The sequence below is a fragment of the Dermacentor andersoni genome, chromosome 1 (genome assembly GCF_023375885.2).
Source record: "Dermacentor andersoni chromosome 1, qqDerAnde1_hic_scaffold, whole genome shotgun sequence".
NCBI lineage: Eukaryota > Metazoa > Arthropoda > Arachnida > Ixodida > Ixodidae > Dermacentor > Dermacentor andersoni.
Window position 1 is genome coordinate 48,243,359 of NC_092814.1, and position 22,290 is coordinate 48,265,648.

At 40.5% G+C, this 22,290-nt stretch overlaps 1 protein-coding gene across 2 annotated transcripts in view; it reads left to right on the plus strand.

Annotated features, from left to right (window-relative positions):
• Nucleotides 1–138: 138 nt before the first annotated feature.
• Nucleotides 139–22,290, plus strand: part of nst (phosphoglucomutase 3-like protein nst) — a 49,332-nt gene continuing 27,180 nt past the window's right edge. Inside the window, exons 1-5 of one of the 2 annotated variants that reach the window (XM_072287931.1) lie at nucleotides 139–265; nucleotides 1,242–1,312; nucleotides 4,308–4,437; nucleotides 8,183–8,352; nucleotides 12,643–12,767. In XM_072287931.1, the coding sequence (XP_072144032.1) occupies nucleotides 165–265; nucleotides 1,242–1,312; nucleotides 4,308–4,437; nucleotides 8,183–8,352; nucleotides 12,643–12,767 (597 nt within the window). In that variant the 5' untranslated portion in view covers nucleotides 139–164. The remainder of the gene's footprint in view (nucleotides 266–1,241; nucleotides 1,313–4,307; nucleotides 4,438–8,182; nucleotides 8,353–12,642; nucleotides 12,768–22,290) is intronic. The other variant, XM_072287942.1, reaches the window with a different exon arrangement.

Genomic DNA, 22,290 nt, shown 5'->3' on the forward strand with positions numbered 1-22,290 from the left:
GTATTTATTGTTTGTATATTTATCAGACATTTTGTTACTGATTTGTGGATTTCTCGTGCTGTTGCCTTTGCCCATCCGCGCTCATCTCGCTGCCAATCTCTCCGTTTATCAGCTATTTTCTTCTCCTGCAGGATTTCCCGCTAGGGAATCACGTTGACGTCAAGATGGCGCTCTTCTTCGAGCAAGCTGTCAAAACTGCTCTGCAAAATTACCCAAAGTCCGTTGCAAAGCCTCTTCACTATGGGACTGCTGGCATTCGAGACAAGTAAGTTCAAGCTCGGGGCTTGATAATTTGGCAGCTTGCAGGAAGGAGCGTTTCATGTTCCGGCGGTTGCTGTGGATCTCGAGAACCGGTCCCTCGAATAGACGTGGCAGAACATTGTCGTCAATGGGCGATTTCGCGGTAATAAATGTGCCTTAAACGGCCGCAACACATGCCAAATGACAGTTTGTTGTATAGTAGCACAATACATAACTTTCTGGCACCATTTCGAGAATATATGTCCTTTCAAGCTAGTCGTGTGTGTGTTCCGAATCCCCAGGATTACTGTGCCTAGGGAAGCGATTTGCTCTTATTAACATTCTCACATCTCTGAAGTTTTTATACCTTATTTGAGCCACACCTCTAAAGGTGCGGTTGTCATCACACAGAGGCCGAGATCGTTTTCAGCCGGCTAAATGAGAAAGCGGGCTGATTCGTAGTGGACGGCATTTTTTTTTTTTTCACCTTCCACCCTGGGTTCACGCGAACTAATGCCGGAGGTTCGCCCACATTATAGTCAGAGTAGGTCAGCTGTTTTTAATTTACTGCTTGGCTCAGCGGTGATCAGCTTGCATTACACGACATATCTTGACCACTCGGTCCGGTGGCCCAGGCACCATATTTGTTCGCTCTCTTGCATTTTTTTTTTCTTCTGTAATTTGCGCGCAGCTAAACCAGATGTATCCGCAAACCTCGCTTTGTCGCCGGCTTAATAGTGTTCTTGTTGTTTTGCTGCTCTCTTCTTGAAATATATATATTTTGTATGGGCCGAGTGCAAACCTCAATTTGTGAGCATACTCTGATGAGCGGTAATGTTAGAACTGGGATGTAAAATTGGGTCAGGTGTAGCGCTTTCGTTCTCGATACCTGCAGGGAATATTAATTTGACTATGGTCGTATTTTTTCTGCTTCTGTCATTAATGTTTTTACTTTGAAGCAAATGGGTACACTGCTGCTAAACGCCTCATTATTTTTACAGAGGAGAAATCTTGGGCTCATGCATGTTTCGCATGGGTATTCTCGCTGCATTGCGCTCGAAGTACAAAAAAGGTAGGAAGCTGTTCTTCACAATTATGTACCCACAGAAGCTCTCATTATTGGTACAGTGCAACCCAGTGGTGGCAACTTCACACAGAGTAGAACTGTGCTCATAGCGAACATAAATGTCAGCCGTGATTAAATTCTGGCAAAAAGTTAAAGAAAAAAAGAAAGCTCTTGTCCGTGTAGCACGGATATCACACCCGTTGCCACATGGAAACAGAAAATGACATTAACTTGCTAATGCCTTAAATTTTAATACCATTTGTGTGATGCCACACAGACAAACCTAATTCCATTTGTCTTAATGTCATTCTTTGTCTAATGTGTTCACCAGAACTAAGTTGACTGAGAAATGCGTACCCTCGACTCCATAGCTTGCGTAGTGCAGTATAACTGAAGTATTTGAAACAGCCTCTACCTTGTAAAAAATAATTTATACATAACTCAGCTACGATGCTCCTGCAAGGAATTGTACTTGGCGAACTTCCTCGGGTCAGCATTGGAATGGCTTGGACATGCCAAGCGCCATTTTGATTTTGGGGTTCGAATTTGACTTTGAGTGGCCGAAGTTGCTATGGTTGGTTGCAACATTGTAAAAGATGGCAACAAACTCAAGCTAACAGTACTATAGTATGCTTGCTTTTATGATTCACTGTTTGGAAGGCACAAAGTAAACTTGTAAATACATATTTACTCTTTATTTAGTACCGTAAAATTGCTCACTTCAGAGGATCCTGTCGTTGACAACCACATCAAATGTAATTAAGTTTGAATGTGTGGCAGCTCCACTGAAAAAAATGTCATTTGTGAACTTAAGTCCTTAACAAACAAATGTCATTTATTGTGCCCATGTGGCACAGGTATTAGCAAGGTTATTGTTATAACAGCAACTATGCTATGAAAAGCCAACAGAATAGACATGCAAAATCTCGTACAGGGACATTTCACAGCATATCTTTAATCTAGTGTTTCTTCAAAACTTTGCATTTGGAAAAATACTAATGCTGCTGTCATCTAATTGCCACATTCAAGTTGATATAAGCCACATGTGTAATATGCTTAAAAATTCGCTTTACATGCTTTGTAATGCAGTACACTGCTTTATGTAGTTTCTAGATCCCTCTGTAGTACTGCTTTTTTATATATCTCTTGCACAGAGCCTGCTTTTGCATCCGACTGCTTGTCTTCATGTTCTCCTCTTCATAAGTCCCACTTTTCTAGCTAGTCTAAATGTATAGAAGAGTGGACGTTTCTGACAAGTTGGTTGTACATTTATTTATTTATTACATAAACCCGCATTCGCTCCAAGAGCATTATAGCGGGGGGCTGTTGACATGTTGACTGATATCTGGCTAATATAGGAACAAAGGGTGCACAGAAGAAACATAAGGACAAAACATGCTAGCAACTATTTATAACAAAGTTATACTGGGTGTTCTCGCGAAGACTGCCAAAATTTTTTTTCAAATAATCTGTGACAGCACAATTCTAGCACTTGAGCTGGATTACTTGATATATAAATTCTTTGGTCTTCCACGCCAAAACCTCAATCTGATTATGAGGAACAGTGTAGCGAGGACTGTGGATTAATTTCGCCCACCTGAGGTTCTTTAAGTGCACCCAGTGCATGGTACGTGAGTGTTTTTGATTCCACCCCCGTTAGAATACAGCCGCAGTTGGTATTGAACCTGCATCTTCATGCTCAGCAGCACAATATAGCCACTGAGCTACTGTAGTGGATCCTGCATTATTCAAAGAGGTGAACATTATGTGCATGAGAAATCAAATTGCATAATCGTGTAATCAACGAAATTTCACCAATTCAAATTTTAGTAATTACTTTTTGGTATATATTGCTATTTGCAAATTGTAGCCGTGAGTTCTCAAGCCTCGCGAAGACTGCCAAAATTGTTTTTCAAATAATCTGTGACAGCACAATTCTAGCACTTGAGCTAGATTACTTGATATATAAATTATATATATGTATATATATATATATATATATGTATATATATATATATATAATGTCCAGATCCCAAAGGTAGGGCAATGTCGGGCCGACCCGCGGCGGAGCTGCAGTTCGCCATTAAAGGGCCCACATACACAGCTTCGCTGGTTATCCTTCTTCACAGAGTGGAAGGCCACTGAGTTTTTGTGTTGTTTTACTGGCAATTACATTTTCATGCTTTTGAGTTGCAGATAGGCAAGGCCATAGTCTATATGAAGTGTAAACTTTCTTAAAACATAATTCAAGTGTGCTTTTGTTATTTTCCATGCAACACATTGTTGGTGGCAAAGCAGGGAAAGGAAATCGCAGAGGAGCCGGCGGCAAAGCGTTTTTTGTCAAACTGCGTCCATGCGAGAGAGGCCAGCAGAGGCTCTAAATGTTGGCAATCGTTAGTACCAAGTTGACTTTATAAACATAACTCTGAAGAGCTTTCCAAGTCAAATTGTTCACTTGAGGTGAATAAACATCCATAAACACCATTTCCAGCACTGAAGAAGAGGCTGTCGTCACTGCAGCCGCCTCACTCTGCACTGCCATTTTAAATCTCGGGGGGAAGTATACTTCCGCTTCGTTTGTGCCAACTGCTCGTTAAAAAAAATTTTTTTCTGGGAAGCTGGTGCCATTTAATAGTGCAGCATTCATACCAAAATGATAAAACGACTAGTCTTTGGCACTCAATAGTTGAAAGGATAGCCTAGACAAGGGATACTTGTCCTTGGTGTGGGAAGGGTTAACCAGGTCGGTCAGGATGATGGTGAACTTTGGAAATGTAATATATAAAAGAAAACCATAGACATAGAAAAAGAGAAAAGAAAAGTTCTTCCTTGGCACGAAAAGATTTAATCAGGCTGGTCATGATGATGGTGAACATTGGAAATGTAATACTTAAAAGGAAAGTCAGCCAGCTGTCTGAGATGAAGTTTTGAGCTGTATGAGAACTTCTCTGCTTTTTTTTATCTTACACTTAAGTACTAGCATGTGCATACTGAATTTCAGCTATGATTGGCGTCATGATCACTGCATCCCACAATCCGGAAGATGACAATGGCATCAAGCTTATTGACCCTATGGGTGAAATGATGGAAACGGACTGGGAAATTTTGGCAACTGAGCTGGCGAATGCTCAGTAAGCTGCTCTTTTTTCTACTTTGTTTGGTTCATTGTTGTGCTGTTGTTCAACAGTGTATTATTTAAGTCTTATTTGTGTAAATTATAAAATTGTCAGTGCACAAACATGGTCATTGATGTGACTACAGTTTAGCTCGTTCAGAATCGCTGCATTAGCTGTTTATATTCAAATTTGTGGCTATAAACTGAAGTGCAGTAAACATATTTTGAACGTTAGTCTTGAACATCAAAGGATAGATGATTGAACTTTGCCAGGTTTACTTTAGGTGCCTATAGGTGTCTTGACATTACTGCATTGGCTACATACCATTGTATCCAAATATCCTGTGTATATTGCCTGCTGTGCCATGTCAAAATGGGAAATCTCTACAGCTTTAAAAGAGGATCAAGGATGTCATGTGAAAAGCTGTGTAAATCAAACCTGGAGCACTACATGGATGTTGTGAGCTCAGAAAGAGAGTTATGTGCAACTCCCTCAGTATCTTATACAGTTCCTCGGCAGGTTGATTATAAACGTAGTGTGCTTGTTGCATTCTTGAAGTGCAATCACCTTCTGTCTGATGATCAAGTTCAGACAAACCTGTTACAATGTGGCTGGCAGATTATTTGTTGCTGAGGGGCACTGAAGCAAAGCTTTGTACTGCACATACATTAATTTTTTTCATCTGTTGTCTTGCTCTGCACTTACTTTAATGATACCTGCCAACTCTTCCAAATATTCCTTAAAGGCTACAATTATGGGCTGACTTTTGGATATTATTAATGTTGTATCAACTTTTACAAAAAATGAATTCTGCTTACAAAAAAGTTTCGCTCATTCATGTCGGAACCTTCTATTAGAAGTCTTGTGATGGTGAAAGAAAGCAACGGGTGTTTTTGTTTTAAGCAAGTTTATACAGACAAGGTAGCATTATCAGCAATACCAAAGTTGCTGAAAAGTCTTTGTAATGTAAAAACAGTGTGTTAGTTGTCACTATTCTCTGTGCCAAGTATGTTGCTGCTTTTGTGCTGCTTCTAAAGGCAAATTGTAAGTCCGTATGTATCCCTGAGGAGATTTGTGTTCAGGGCAAGCTTAAAAAAAGAATTTCTGGTGCCAACACAGTGTCGTGTTTGCATAATTTTATTAATATTAAAGTTCACAGGTTGCCAGGTACGTAGGAAGGAGTAAAGTGCGATTTTGACCCTGGTGCCTGCCTTTAGAGCATCCCAGCAGAGTGCACAGACGTTCTGAGATTGTTTGGCTAATTTTAGTTGGAAGAGTCAATCCACATTTTTCATGGCTCGATGGCACATGTAGATGCTAGGGCACATGCAGATGCCCTAGCAGATTAGTTGGGAAACATTTTGGAAGGGACACGTGCGTGGCGTGAAATTGGGGGAAAGTCCCTCGGGGGTAGGGTGGAATGGGGAATGAAAAAAAAAAAAACAACTTGTATGGACACACACTACAGCAAACACTTGTGCCGTCTACCATGTTGGAACTCTACTGGTAGCTCTACGTCATTGCCGTGCCAGAAACGTGTATAGCGTAACTGTATGCATTATAGCGTAAACTGTATGCATTATGAAGTTATGAAGCGAGAATCAGTAATAACAGCCCGTAATATATGTCTGGATCACAGTTGCTGTTGTTTGAGTGGCTCGGCTGTTCATATTGACTCATCTCGGGGTGGAATAACCCGGTTTTTATGCGCAGATATGTATGTTTTGCTACGTTTTAACATTACTTCATATCAGCAATGCGTTATTTTCACAATAGTCGAGGCTAACAACGAGCTGTGGCTGTAGATATTGATGTAAACAAATGCACTGCTTTGGCAAATTCACCGCGGAAGGCTGCACTTGAAGACTTCTTGAATATGCAAAATGTCTAAAGAATGTGTTAAAGGAAGACAAAAATTGAGGTGCAAGAGCGTACATCAGCGACAACAAACTCCAAGGCAGCCACGCCAGCAGACAGAATTCAGCATGCCTTTATTGGCTGCACTGTTAGCACAACAGCGCACCGAGGCCTGCCCCAGTAGTCGGTCAGTGCTGCATGACTTGCAGGAATGACATGCTACCCTAGAGAAGGCATTAATAATTGAGATCCACAAAACGCACAACCAACACACACTCAACATGGCCACAGGTACACAAGTCAACCGCCGAAAGCCCTGGCACCCTTCCAAAATGTTTCTGCCGGTGTGTGGTAGAGGGCAGCCCAGGAATATGAAAAAAATTGGATTCTCGCAGGTTCTTCATTTTTGCTATAAGGGCTCAGCATGATTTTCCTATAGTAGGAAGGCTTCTTGGAAACATTCTTGCATGTAAGATATATTTTGGGGTATTTTCCTGCCTGCCAAAAAAAAAGTAAAGAAAGAAGAGCAGGTAGTAACATAGCTTTTAGTGGACATAATTTCAAAAGCCAAGCATATCTTGCTATCAAGGAGCTAAGCATAATATATAGGCACCTCCTGCTGTTTACATTAGAATTATTTAAGCTACTTTTTTCACTGACAGCCTCACCAACAGCCACATCAGTATCTTTAAAACATGCCTTCTGCATGAGAACTAAATGCCTTGCGTCTCGCTTGGCCTGGGTATTTTTCCCACACTATCGGAATGTGAGGATGGGAGTCTTCATATTGCTGTAAAATGTTGCTTAGATGTTTTTTACCCAAATACATGTGAAATGTTTGTCCCAGTTTTATCAAAGTCTATGTTATTCATCATGTGCTCACCCAGAGAATTGGCTTGTGAGGTTCTTTGCCACAAGATGTCACAATTGATCATTCTCCATATGTAAGCTTCTTGGTACAGCTTTTGTTTCATCCTGCACTGGCCAGTAACATAGGAATAGTCTCAACCTATGATTCCTTTTGTGATTCACTCACACTTAAAAAAAAAGAATAGTAACTTGCAAAGGAGGAAGGAACTCGCTGAATGTTTTTTGCTGTCACTGACAAGTCTACTTTGAAACCTAGAAGCAAAGGATGCTTTTTGTTGCAGTAATGGTATTCACTTTCATTTTGTGCAATTTTGCTCACATAAGTGATTATTTTTGTACTCCTATGTACTGAAATACACAAAACCAAATAAATGTAAGCCTTGAGGGCTGTTTCAGACTAAAATGGTTTCACAATGCAGTGATCATTGTTTGGCAGACTAATTTTCCAACAGGTGGCATTTACCTAGGTGAAGCCCTAGGAGAGCTGGAAAGTTCTGTAAACCTGCCTTCAAAAATAAAGAGAAATGGTATAAAAAAAAAAGGAAAGCTTATCAGATGTCTGCAGGTATAGTAAGGATAAACGTGTGACTGCACATTCTTGTAGCAAAGTTTTCAAGTAACAGTGGTCACAAGCTGGAATTAGTGTCTGTGCAGAGTGGTTTCTTGTGTAATAAAGACTGTAGAACAGGACAGAATGCATGGTGTAGACAGTAAGAACGAAATGTCCCAACTAGAGACTATAATGGTTAGTTTTCAGCTTGCCTCCCCCCCCCCCCCTCCCTTTTTTGAAGCTGGAGCAACTATTTTCCTTTTTTATAAAGGGTATTGTTAAGAAGCCTTTCAAACATACATTGTAACACTCTAATTGTCTTAAGCCTAAATTCTTTGTACGATGCCATAGTGCCTCAAAACTGGCCATCATTTCGCTTTCGTCCTCTTTCTTAGTCTTTATAATTTTGATTGCTGTATGCTGGTTAGTGCTAAATAATGCAAACCACACTGTGCATGAAGCTGATTGTGTTTGTGTCACCAGGGATAGCTCGTTGGAGTCAGTCCTGGATCGAATAGTGGCAGCAACAAACATCAATCTTCAGGAGCCCTCCACTGTGTACCTAGCTCACGACACACGAGTAAGCAGTCCTAGACTGGCACAGGCTGTCATTGATGGTGTCAAGTCTGTTGATGGTGTCGTCAAGGCATTTGGTAAGCACTGACAAGCCTTTTATTGGTTTTGTGTACACATTTGCAAACACAAATGATAGATGCACATTTGTGAATAAAGTGAATATACTCTCACCCTCTGTCTGTAAAATCAGATATTTGCAATTTGAGAACATAATTCTCAGACCTTCATCTACTGCCCTGTCACTGTCATGTAATATGCATTTTCACACATCCCAAAATATGTGCCATCATTTGACTGCCTGTAACATGAAGTGGTGGGATGTTAAAGCTCTGACACTCAAGTTGCAGTCCTATTTTATTGGGTGCTCACAATATGTAAGATCTTTAGAAACTTTTTTAATCCTTACTGAAAGGTTTACTAGAATCTTGCATCTGTATTTGCAAGTTCAATAACAGTGTTTTAAAGGGTCCCCAAAACGGTTTTAGTCGCACGCCTAGACATAGAGGATATCTCTCTAGGAATGCTTTCTCAAGAGTCCCAACTAGAGACTATAATGGTTAGTTTTCAGCTTGCCCCCCCCCCCCCCCCCCCCTTCCTAAAACAATAAAACAGGTACGAGTGGTTAGACATTACCCTCCTCTCAAGCTGTGGCATTCCCCCTCAACCTTTACACCATGCGGCCATCGCTAGGTCCCGCCTTCTTGACCATAATATCATCTGGCGATGGAAGTGTTGTCTACTTCCTGTTCATTTGAGCAAAGTGTGTTCCCACGTCTCTTTCCTACATAGTTCTTCATGTTAAGCCCATGCTACAAGGAGTAAACCTTCACAACGAACTTCAGTGAATGGAGACACGACAGCACGACAAGCAATGTTTGCTTGCTTGCGCTACATAAAGCAAGAAAAAGGTGGATTACGCTGGGAACTCACCGTGTTGCTGCGAGTATATATCCAATGTACAAACTTCAAAGTGGCTGTTAGCAGTTCTATTTTGGCGTGATAATGGCCTGATAACATGCAGATATTTGACATTTATGTTTATGATTGTCTCTGTCATGCTAGAAAGATTTATTTGTAGCCATCAGCGGTGAAAACAAGTGCTGCCACAGTTGGGATAGAGTTGCCACTAACTTGTGAATACGGTGAAGTGGGCTATTTATGACGTTTTTACTACTCTAGAATAAGAAAGAAAGAGAGAGTGAATTGGGAAAAAGAAATAATACATGGACATCAGGCATCAAGCCCACACTTCTTGAGTGGGAGGCAGAGACTGTGCTACAGTCGAACTCAAGATGGCGGCTTTCTGGCGGACGTTTTTGACTCATAGTAAGGCACATTCAGTTGCCTTTGCAGTTCCTTTTTTTTTTCCAGGTATTGGCTTGTCAAGATATTTCCTGGTACCATTCCAGGCAAATTATACGCAAAACTTAGCTCTCTGACAAATGCAGAACCTGCGGTTGCTGCTGAAGGTGCCTTTCTTTTAAAAACTGTGGATGATCACTGTGTTGACCAAGGAGGTTGATGTTGACATTGACATGCAACGCTCGCGTCTTCTACAGTGTGCAGCCACTGCAGTTTGCTCTCTGCACACACACACACCTGCAGTGCTATATGAGTGTTTACAGGACTGGTACCATTCATGTTCTTGCCGCCAACAATGACATTGCTGCACATATTTTCATTGAGTACTACTCTGTGCCCCATTGGCTGCCGTCGCCATAGCTGTTGCAGATGATCTGCATTGTCAGGTGGAATTGGGCTAATTGAACGTATACATTTATTACATTTACATATTTTTTTTTAAGGGCACGCAAATTTCTAAGCACACGTATGATTTTTAAATATAAACTTCATGAAGCGACATGTTTTTGGCTATCCCGATGATGTGAGGGTAGCCAAATGGATCGCTCGCCCGTGTGGCATCACTCATCCATGCTACGTAGTGTGGAAAGGGGCAGCTGAAAGGAGGGGTACTTCTCTGATCAGTAGCGATGCACACTTTTAAATCTTTGTATTGCACGCTTTACGCTGAGTGCTTAAATCTGTTTCACTGTGATCAGAAGGACCTACCCTACTGACTCAGTATGTTTGTACACAATCGTCAAAATCGTTTCAGGGTTACTTTAATACATATTATGCAGAAAGCTTCAATCTTGGTATGCAAATCTGTAGATTATATGTTTGCTGCTACTGGCCATATTATGGTGCATTTCTAATACCGACTTTGCTGGACAACTCTGCTAAGTCTGCATTGATGCCTGCACATCTACCAACAGTGAATTTGTAGCACTTATTGGTGTTAACATATCTTACTATAGTAGAGCCTTATTAGTAGAACTTTATTAACTATCAGTAACACCAGATATAATAAATATTTCCATTTCAATGAACAACACCACTGCGTATTAAAATCTATGATCCCTATCCGATTGTAAATCATAAGATTCCTGTGGGGGGGGTATGTGTATGTATAATATATGATAAAATTGAAAGCCGTAGAAATTGATTATATTAAATGCTAATGACCTGAGTGATGCAGTGAAAACATGTCCTCTCTGTGAGATCACTTGGTTAATATTCCAGTTTTACTTGTAATCTGCTGATGTTCCACTTAGTTGGCGGTGGAATTTTGGTTAATCTTTGCATGCATCACCTTTTATTACAACTGTTGATGTACTCATGTTTGACTCAAAGTGCACAAAAGGACACAAAAAAGGAAGACCAAACAGGATGGGTGCTACTTCAAACTAAAGTTTAAAAGAAGAATAGAAGTTTAGAACACATAAAACAGCCCTGTGTACTAGAAATTAGGCCTACATGAACTGAAATTTGGATGAGATTGTAAGAATTCATATTTGACTTAAAAGTGCACAAATACAAAGACACAAGTTTAAGAGAAAAGAAGTTTAGAAAGCATAAAAGAGCCCTGTGTACTTGTAGGCTTAATTTTTAGTACACAGGGCTCCTTTATGTGTTCTAAAATTCTATTCTGTTAAACTTGTCTTTGTTTTCGTGTGCTTTAAGTCAAATATGAATTCTTACAAACTCGTGCAAATTTCGGTTCTTGTAGAAGTACTCGTGTGGTGTGACAGACCTTTAACCGCTTTCCTTACTGCAACATAATTGATGTTTGTGCATTTTTACCATCTGTTGATGGGTTAATAAACAGTTTTGTGATAGAGCGGTTTAGTAGCTCTTTCAAGTCTTCACAGTCATTCCCTTGGAAGTAAAAACTTGCTCTAGTAAATATTTTGCCCTGTCTCAACTTGCTTCCTATTGTTACGGGGACGTTGGGAGTATAAGACTATATTTACAATGTATATACAAGCAGAGTCAATGGAGTTAAGATGGCTGACTAGTAACAACACGCAGCAGCCAGCGTCTCGCGATCTTCTTCTTCCTCTCTCTTCGTTTATGCTTCCGTAACACTATAAAGGAATGTTTGCTGAATGATACAAAGCTATTGTGCATGCAGGCATTTTATTTCATTGTTAAAGTGTGAAACTCTTACTCCCTGCTACCAGGTGTGCATCTGCAGTAAGCAAGAATGTTCAATAGTTGGTGTAATTTCTGGACTTTGAAGTGATTCAGTACATCTGATAATTGAATGCTTTGTGCTGCTAGCATGATTTTTAAGGATGTAGAAGGTAACCTATTGTTGTATGTTGTAAAAAGTGCTCACCCACTCTCTTTATTTCTGTAGAAGCTCAAGAAGTCTTATTACAAATTTGGTACTCAAAGCAAGAACATCTCAAGCATCATTTCATTAGCAGCATTTGTTTTCTATCGAAATTAATAGTATATGCCTTAGTTTACATTGCATGAGGAGAGCGTGTACTCACCATACTTTGAAATTATCCCAATTCATCTTTTTCACAGTCACCATCATATGCTGTTCATAAAACTAGAGAAGAATAAATGTGCAGCTATTTAAAATGTTTTTGAAGGCCCATTGCTTCATTTTCTCTTTGTAGATGATACCATGATGCTTGCTTACTCACACTTTACACTTGTAGAATTTTGCTAAAGTAATGCTATAATAGGGAGTTGCTTTATTTTTATTATTGTTATTATAGAGCGTATCATTGACCATCTTGAAGTGATTAGCTGTGGTTGAACATGGAATGTAGCTGGAGCCAAATTTGGACAAAGGGGCTTGTCATCAACCCCATAGCTTCTTTTGCAGTGTTTGCTTCCCCACGACCTGCCTCTGCTTTATATGTCAATTCCTTTTTTTCTCCTGTTTTATCCCTCAGTGCTGAGTATCAAATTTGATGGTTCCTGTGGAGTGCTTCTTAATATTAACCTTTCTTTTGTGACTGCTTCTTAGACACTGAGTTTGAATGCTTTTTGGTTCTACTTCACAGGCCATTTGACCACACCCCAACTGCACTATATTGTACGCTGCAGCAATGACCCAAGCTATGGGGAACCCACAGAAGAAGGCTACTTTAACAAGATAACGAAGGCCTTTATGCAGATTAGAGCCAATGTAAGTCTGGGACATTATCACTAGCAAAAAAAGTTTGTGCATCTTTTTGATTACAGTGTTGGACACAGCACAACAAAAAATGTTTCATATTATTTTCTTATTTCCGTGTTCCTTTATATCACATGATTCCTAAAATTGAAGTTTCCTACTTTCATTGACAAGATATAAAGCAACATTACCAAATTTGCCTGTTAGTTGCCAAGTTAAGCTGCCTTTATCTCAGCTGGCAGTGAAATCTTTTAACTGGTGACATAGCTGTTCCTGCAGAACACTTCCCACAAGCTATTGAATTTCACAACCATTCCATATCAATAGTAATACTATATATTGTTCGTGCTTTTGGAATGTTGTATGTAAATGCTGAATATTTTGTGCTTTTTACTTCTTGTATCTATGCACTTGTTTGGCTCCACTTCATGATGCTTGGTTTGTTAGGGTCACCATCATTCTTCTAGCACACTGTTTCTTTATTTATTCTTATAGCGCCATACCTATATTTGCAGCATTTTTGAAGGTTAATGAAACTGATGTAACACTAAATCTGGCTGGACTGGTGGACTCTTTTTAGTACAGTTAAAAAGAATGAGAAACTGAAGGGTGTGCTTCTGTGTAAAGATAAGATGAACTGTAATGTTACAACATTCTTTGGACAGTTGTACTTCCTAAAATTGTAGAGACCTAGCTGTTCTCTTGAAAGCCAATAATGGCACCAAATAGCTTGCTCCACTACTGAGAGCTCTTGTGAACTTGCAGGAACAAGTCTTGCACTCTCAAAACAGCCCGATTATTGCGATTTCTAGCTACCAGCTGCTTGCTTGAGTGTTCAGTAGAGACGGCTTGGCTTATTCCAATCCCATGCATTTCATTACTTCACTTTATTGTGGACCCCTTTAAGGGCTATTACATGAAGGGTGGATAACAAATAATTAAGTGTTAACCACATGTTTTCAACATGGCAGGCCATTTGCTACTTTTTCAAAAAGGGTGATGGGCGGGGGATTTCGGTAATATGTACTATGGGAAATGTCGTGCCATTCTGCAGCTGCACATGGAAATAAAGAGGCTGAGAAAGTAGCATTGTGGGTATATAGCTGTCTTACTTAAAGGGCATGTTTGGTGCAAGGAGATTTGTGTGCTTATGGGGGTGAAAAAATCTGTACAGTCATTAGTGCTGTAAGAAACTTGTGGAACAGGGCTAGAGTGGCAATTTGGAGATGATGGCAAGAGTAGATAGAGCAGATTCTGCTTTTAAGAATGATACTTATGGTACAACCTAGATGAATTAATAAAATGCGAGGAACAATTCTGTACTGTTTCAAGGGTCATGATGACAATACCATGACAATTCGATCAATAAATAGTTGTCACTGTGAAATTGTCCAAGTCATGTGATGTCTTGTAGCCTGGACGAATAACTTTTTCTTCTTCTCTAATGTCATACTCTTAAGTCAAAACCTATTTGTTTGGTATCTGTGTTGGTGGGGTCCGAAATGACACCAAAATTTAGGCGAGGTATCGTGTCATGGCTCGTAACCTAAATAATTGCATGGCTATTTCGGGCTTGCAGCATTTATTCCTGATTCAAAGTCCTTTAGTTTCATATCTGTGACTCTACAGTCTGCAAAGGCTCGGTCACACTAGGCCGACTTGACACTGACGCTGATCATCGACCGACTAGTTGGCAGACTGTCACTGAGAAGCATTCTTTCACATTAGACTGACAACACTGTCGACACGATCGACTACAGCAAGTCGTCAAAGTGTAACGGGATTTCGTGACACCGACACCGACAAAACCAGTCTGCAGACTGTTGTTGGCCAGTCTTCGTGAAATCTGCCACAGAGCGAAAACATCGCAGGGATAATGGGATTACTGCAGTAACTGCACTTGTATTTATACTTATTCACGCTCAAAATAAATGGATGCATGCTTCCGAAGTTGAAATGAATGATTGTCAGCTCTTGCCAGCAGTCTGTGTCGAGCTACAGCTGGTGTGCAAATTTAGTTCAGCCGATAGCCTACCTGCAGCCGAGGGGTTTTGTGCACGTATACTCACTACCTGCGGGCCTGAACTAATGGCCCCGTCTTGTTACACTGATGTGGCGCTGATTTTGGTCTCAAGTTTAGGCTAGTTCACTTCTGCCCATATTGACATGAGATAGACTGTCTTTGACTTCGTGCAGTCCGCGTACAAAAAGTGGCAACATGGCACAGAAGTGAGAATCTGCTACAGTAAAGCCTCGTTAGTTGAAACCTCATTAATTCAGAAAATTGGATAATTATGACTTTGTTTGGTCCCAGCAGGCATATGCATTACTAAATGCAATGAAACTCATTAATTCGCTGCATATTGGTTAATTCGGGCAATTCTCAGAACTTGGCGAGCACAGAGCGACACAAAAGAGCAAAAACGGCGTTAGTGTCCTCCGAAACGAAGCAGCAGAGTTCGCATAGTCATAGTCATCAGTGGAAATCATATGTGAATGACAGCAACTCTGGAATGCTTTGTGCCTATTTTTGCCTTTAAAGCATTTATTATTGCATTTACTGCTGTGCATAGCACCGCATTGACTTCATGCCATCATGATTGCGTAGTCGCCCTCCATGATCGCGTCAATAGAGGCTGCGGTTTCATCTGCAGCAGTTGCGGCAGTAATTTCGCTTTGACTCAATACGCGTGTCGGCTGCGTGCCTTCATAGCTGCGTAGTCGCCGTCCATGATTGTGTCGCTAGCCGCCGCGGTTTCATCCACAGCGGTTGTGGCAAACAGTAGTTTTGTTTTAACTCTGTGCAAAGCTGTCGAGGATGAAGTGCACTGGCTACATTGCGATGGATAGACGATCTGCTGGTGACCAGCTCACTGACTAAAATATAATTGGGATATGCACGCGGTAGTGAGAAGCGTGTCTCGGATGAAGAAGCGCACCACGGCCCTGTTGTGAAGGAAGCCGCGAGGCCTTCACTACTGTGAGCGCTAATCAGTCAGGAGATGACGAGAATTGAAGCTTCTGCACTGCTTTTGTGCGAAATAGAAATGGGATTTGCTGATTCGTTAAATAAAAGCATGTTGATGTAGTAAGCACTTGTTTATTGTTTTCTTGATTCCCTCGATAATTCGACAGTCATATAATTCGGACATTTTTTTCAGTCATGTGAAATCTGAATTAACAAAGTTTTGCTACCAAAATGGACAGTGAGAGCTGTTTGCGAAGCCTGGCCACTCATATCAGCTCGTCTGTGTGATGCGACACTAATTGTATGCACAAATCTATGTTTTGCAGCATTTCGTTGGTATTTCTGGTCAGGGCTGCATGGTTTCCACTGTATTTGAAGCAAACAAAGGGCGGCAAATATAAACAAATGTGCCCTGTACACGGTGGCCCCATGCACCATAGCCATGTGCCGCTGTGAATGACGAAGTTGTAGGGCCATCTATAGAGCAAGGAAACAAGCAAACATTCATAATGTATTTGCCTCTGGGATATGATAGCACATATAATCTCAGTGGCCATGTCCAGCTTTTATAGCTGCCTTTGTTAGGCCTAATTGGCCAAGAAACTGAGGATGGATTTCGGGAAAAGCTCTCAGTTGTTGCTAATAGTTTGTTGTCGAAGCATCATTACTCAAATCACAAGCAAATATAGGTACCTGTTGGGTGCGATAATACAAAACAGTGCAGGACGACCTGATAGATCCGAAGCGGTTCTCTGTTACCTTTGAAGGTGCTGCCATGTTCAGTCTTGTATGGTTGTGTCGTTGCAATGTGACAAGAAAAATGCCTGACTCTCTGCCCATGAGCCTGTTCCCACCGTTGCTCCGCTGACATGGCTGTGAGCGATTGTTGGCGTCGGTGCAGTGTGACAGGGGCGCTGTCAGGACAGAAAATGCTGCCACCGACTGTTCACAGTCCAAAATCGGTGTATTGTTGGCCTAGTGTGAAGGGGCCTTAATGGATCATATGACGGCTAAATATATGCTGCTCTTAGCTTGGTCGCACAACTACTTCGTGTGTACAGCCTATTCTTCATTCAGAGCCTATTCATCTGATGCCCATGTCAATGGGTTCAAAAGTGAGCCCTGTAAAAATGAAATGTATGCAAAGTCACGTGACTCAACTCTTAATTTGATCATATAACTGTTTTGTACATACTGCCTTATTCTTTGTTCAGAGCTCGTTCTTCTGATACCGATGTTGCTATCAGAAGCGAGTTCTGCAAATGGAAATTGACAGAAGATCATGGGACATGCCGCTTCACCAGATCATTTGAGGCTATTGTAGCTGAGGTCAAGGTCCATTTATTTCATATCCATGTCAATAGAACCAGGAATGTGTCTTTCACAGTAAAATATAAAGGCATTAAAGTAACAGTGTGTCCCATGGTAACAGTAAATTTATGAAAGGAATGCTTGATCTACATTATTTTGTGCACTCTCTTGACACAACTTTCCTTAGATCGAGTGACTGCTTTATTTGCTGTTCTTGCTTCTTACAGACCTTCTTGTTTTGGATACATATTTGAGGCTAGAAAAATTGTCATGTTATAGGATGTTACCAGGATGGAAGCGCTGCGTCCATTGCGCCACACCACCAAGCTGCGCCAATTTGCACCAAAACACTAACTTCGGATGAAGTCGCTGAATTTTGTGGGATGTTTGTGTTCAGTGACAACCACACAGCCATGTGTTGGCTAGCATTTAGCCCTAGAAGCCAAGCTAAAATAATCTGAGTGTCGGTGTCTTTGGAATGTGGGTTTTGGTGGTGCATTGAAATTTGGCGTAGGAAAAGATAAATCTCTGATGCTATACAATGCATTACAAATGTCTTATATCAGTCTTTCACATTTGTGTAATGTGCAGTCCAGCTAAAAACAGGGTGTCTACCAACTGGGAAAACCGGGAATTCTCAGAGAATTTGAATAGTCTGGAAATACTCAGGGAAAACTCAGGGAATTTGTACTTTTATCAGGGAAAATTAGCTGTAACTTTATTGAAAGGGAACGAAAGTCGTGTTAATGCTGGCTCCAGTAACAGAGGAATTGCAACGAATCGTCATTGACGCCATGTCATCGGCATGAGGTATTGCCAGAGTAGTTAACGACCGATTTTCCATATGCCTGATTTTTCGAACATGTCAGATAATTCCCACGGCTTTGCAGCACCACCACATACTTCATATAGTCAATGTATATTGCCCTGACTGCAGGTCTGAAATGGCATTAATCAAAGCCACCACCGTGCCATTTTGATTATCTCGCCGCCTCGAACCGGCACTCTCGCACGCAGATCCGCTGGCAGCCGCAGCCACCATCGCGTCAATGTTAGGCCTAGCTGCTTCTGTGTTCGCTATTAAGCTTCTTGCCGTGCGGTGCTTTGTTTTTCATTGAAAAAATTCGCCGCTGTCAGCAATGGCACTGACTCCGCCTTTGTAATCCTCGCGATTGGCTTCGAAGCTCGCAGAGCACAGTGCGTTGCGTAATGCCAGTCTTCGAAAGGTAGCTTTGCCTTCGTACAGCAGTGTTACGCAGTGAAGGATAACAAGCGTGGGAATGGGCAATTGTCACAGAACACAGTATGTATTCATTAATTATGCACGCGTGCACCCCCGTCTCCTGTCACAGTACGAGCGCTGATATGCCTAATAAGTGTACTGGCAAGCCTTAAGAGCTTTTTCGGACGTGCCTGTGGCAATTTTAGCCCTTAAGAGGAAGCTTTAGCTAGGGCCCAACTCCGACGCGGCCTATTCAAATACATGTAAAACGCAAAAACGTTTTTCTGAGATAACCTCTGGACCGATCTTAATGAAATTTGTTGCATTTGAGAGAGAAAGTTAAATTTTAGCGGTTGTTGGGAGCGGAATTTCGATTTAGGGCTTGAATTTTGTTAAAAAGATTTTCAAATATTCGATCGTTTGAAAAAGATAGAAGTACGACGTTTACAAATTCATAACTCTGCATCAAAAAAGATATCGCGGTTCTGTAAACGGCATTTATTACATCTTTCAAAGCGGACACACTCTTTGTCATTTTACATCTTACGTGAATTTGTTACGTTGTTTACAAGGGTTCTGCAAAAGCTGCATTTTCATATTACAAAATTCTTTATATTCATGTGTAACATATCAATTTTGTCTGCTTTATGTGTGCTATTAGATGCAATTCACAGATTCTTATGATCGTTTTTCGTTATTGAGTTACAGAGTTGTAAACTTGATAGTTTCGTTTTTTGAAAATTTTCTATTTTTGCCAATGTTTAATGAAGAATTGACGACCTAACTCAAAAATTCGCAACCTACAGTCACTAGATTTTAAGCTTTTCTTAAATGCAACAAACCTCGTTAAATTTGGTGCAGTGGTTGCCGAGAAAAACGAATTCTCCTTTTACATGTATTCAGATAGGAGCACCCGAGCTAAAGCTTCCTTTAAGGGCAGGTAAAGACATGCATTCATTTTTTTTCGAACTGCCCGATTTTACAGACGTTTTCGCAGCCCTTAGGGAGTCCGAAAAATTGTACGTTGACTGTACAGCTGATGAAGAAAATGCTTCAAATGGTCTGTGGTGCGAACGCTCGGTGGTGGGAGGATGAGAACAGAAAAGACTAAATGCATTGAGGAATGAACGGGAAAGGAAGCCTGCCGCCACTTTTTTCAAGGAGCTTGTGGTAAAAAAACAAAGTGTTGGCTGACGCCAGCACGCAGGTGCCCCTCATCCAAAACGAAATAAACTCTTTAAAGCAGTGAAACACAATGCTGAGGCGTTGTGCGTAGGCTGAGAGTATGTCAGGAGAGTTGAGGTCGACACACCAGCTGTTGAAAATCTCATTTGTGATAAAGTTCGGGCCTCACACCAATGAGCTTGCTATAAATTGATAAAAGTAGCTCGTATCACCTTCAGTCACGGCATCCACATTTTTAGACACAACCTGTTTTTGCCATTTCTGCGCAGTGATAGCAAGGAATAGAGCATGAACATTAAGCTTAAGGCAAATTGAAGATTCTGATAACCTAAATTACTTCCATTTTGCTTCTGAGTGATATGTATCATTACAGAGTATCGCTTTGGTGAAAACACTACCATGTTTTACGTGACGCTTGATGTTGGGCATGTCGGTAGCAACCTTGAAATATATATATTTTTTTCGTTCTTGAAATGCTTGAGGTTAATGAATAACTTGTGCATGTAATTTGAGCGGGGGATTTAATCCTTTTTATGAAGAAACGTAGCATGACTTACTTTACAATATTCAAAATTTAGTTAAGTTTAATGACTCATCATAAAATGCTCAAAGAGTTGTTTTGTCACCTTGATTTGCTTTCAGTGGAGTCTCAAGCACCACCTATTTTTCACACGTGTATCGACAGTCGATCATAATTCGTGACAGAAGTAGATATTCGAAAACATTTGTTTATGTATGCATCTCGTTTTTATTCATATTTGAAAATGTTCCACTCGATTTGCAATTAGTGTTACCATTTTTTTCAAAGATATTTTATTTGCTGTGCATTTTACTAACCCCTCACTTCAGATTTTTAAAAAATAATATAAATGTTACTCCCTACTATTCAAACTGGATTAAGTCAATTATAGCATGCTTATTAGAGAGTGACAGCATCGGGCGACATAGTGTCAGCCTGTCTTAACGTAAAACAAAGTTCTGTGTCACTCGGGCAATTTTGCAAAGGCACTCAAGGAAAACCTGGAAAACTCAAGGAATTTGGGAATGTCAACTTAGTAGACACTCCGTAAAAATGATTTGAACTGGCGCTCTTTATGGGGCAGTCTGAAAAGAAAACCACGCTCTCAGCTGAATGAATAAGTTGGATGGACTGTCATACAGTTAGGGCTCGCTTCTACGGCTTATTGTTAAGTATGTGTCACATGTTAAACCATACGTGTAACATTAAAATATATTTCACACATGCACAATGTCTGGTAACTATGATGGTAATGCGGCATGCTGACAAAATAGCTGCTTGCTTTCGTGAAAATTATTGACCAGAAATAGCCAATAGCAGCCATAATCATCACTCAAATTCGCACTGCGGGTACCCTATATTCTGCACAATCACAACATACAAAATCAGCCTTTTGTGGCCACAATACTCAAACCGAGGATGTAAAGTTTCGGTTTTAGTCTACCGTAGCAGCCAGATGATGGTAGTAAAGGGTCGGAGTATATGCGAACGACAGAATTGCCTTTGTGGCAGTGATGTTCGCGACGCGACTTGCGCAGTTTTAAGAAACTGTTGTTTGGCATTCAAGATATTGGTCGCAGTTTTGCATTTACTTTGGGGCAGCCCTAGTAATCGAGCTTGTGCAAAATATTGTTCAGCAACACTGATTGGAAAGCCACTGAACATTTTTTTCCCTTTATTCTTTTCATAAATGTCAGTTTGTTTTTTCTTTCTTCCTGTCAAATTTTGTGGAACACTGGCAAACATGTAATGACCGACAAAGTAACTTCGCATTTATTCTGTGGTACTCTGCTATGCCACCTTAATGTCACCAAGAATAAAGAGATAACTGAGTGCATTACGCGAACGAAATTTACTTGTTGATGGGTGTTGTTCATGGTTGTCACAGTCAGTATTTCTTGTTCGTTTTGTACGAATATGTCTAATTAGCTAACTTTATAAACTCAACTAATAGACAAGATGTCAATAAAAAAGTTGTGGAGGATATAGAAACATGAGGAATAACTGGATTTAAAGCAACCTTGGATTTGCATTATCAGTTACCGTTACCCAATAAGTGAGCTAATTATTGTCAGCTAATTAAATATTAGTTGCTTGGGCACAAAAAAAAACACCTTTTGACTAGCATTAACAAAAGCCTATCAACATACAATTGGTGCTGTTCGCGTGGATCCCTCGGTTATTTTTTTTTTCTTGGCCACAATTAGTTGGCGCGTCTGGTATGTAACTTATTAGCGGTTTCCAAGGAACACATATGGGTTTCCTTTGTCGGGTGTATGAAATTTTTTTCCTCTAGTGAACTTTCCTCCACCTTGCAGGCTCCTGCAGAACTGATTTGCCGTAACTTAATAGGGTCCTGCAAAGTCAAATAGAGAGCATCTTTTTTTGACTTGTCTGTATTTCACTCATGTTGAGCCTTACCTAACGTTCTCCAAAACGTGTATCTTCTGCTCTATAACAAACAATTCCTGCTCCATACCTACTCCAATGTGTCAAATTTACTGCTCCCAGCATTGCTCCGCAGCTCCCTTGGCCGCTTCCATCCCTGTACAACAATGAAATTGTATATAACAATTATATTGACTGTACCCTGGTATCGTTGTCACATGACACCTGTGTTGTTGCTATTGCATGATTTTTATTTTGGGTTCCATTAGGCTGTCTCATTAATTACAAATCCTAGGGGGAAAACCTCTTAATATAATATGCATTGCACTCTTATGCATTCAGATTAGTTTCCCTTACGTTTCAATCAATATACCTGGTGCAAAGATAAATTTTCATGGCACCATGGATAATTGTATGGCACTTGGATAAAATTTAGTGGTGC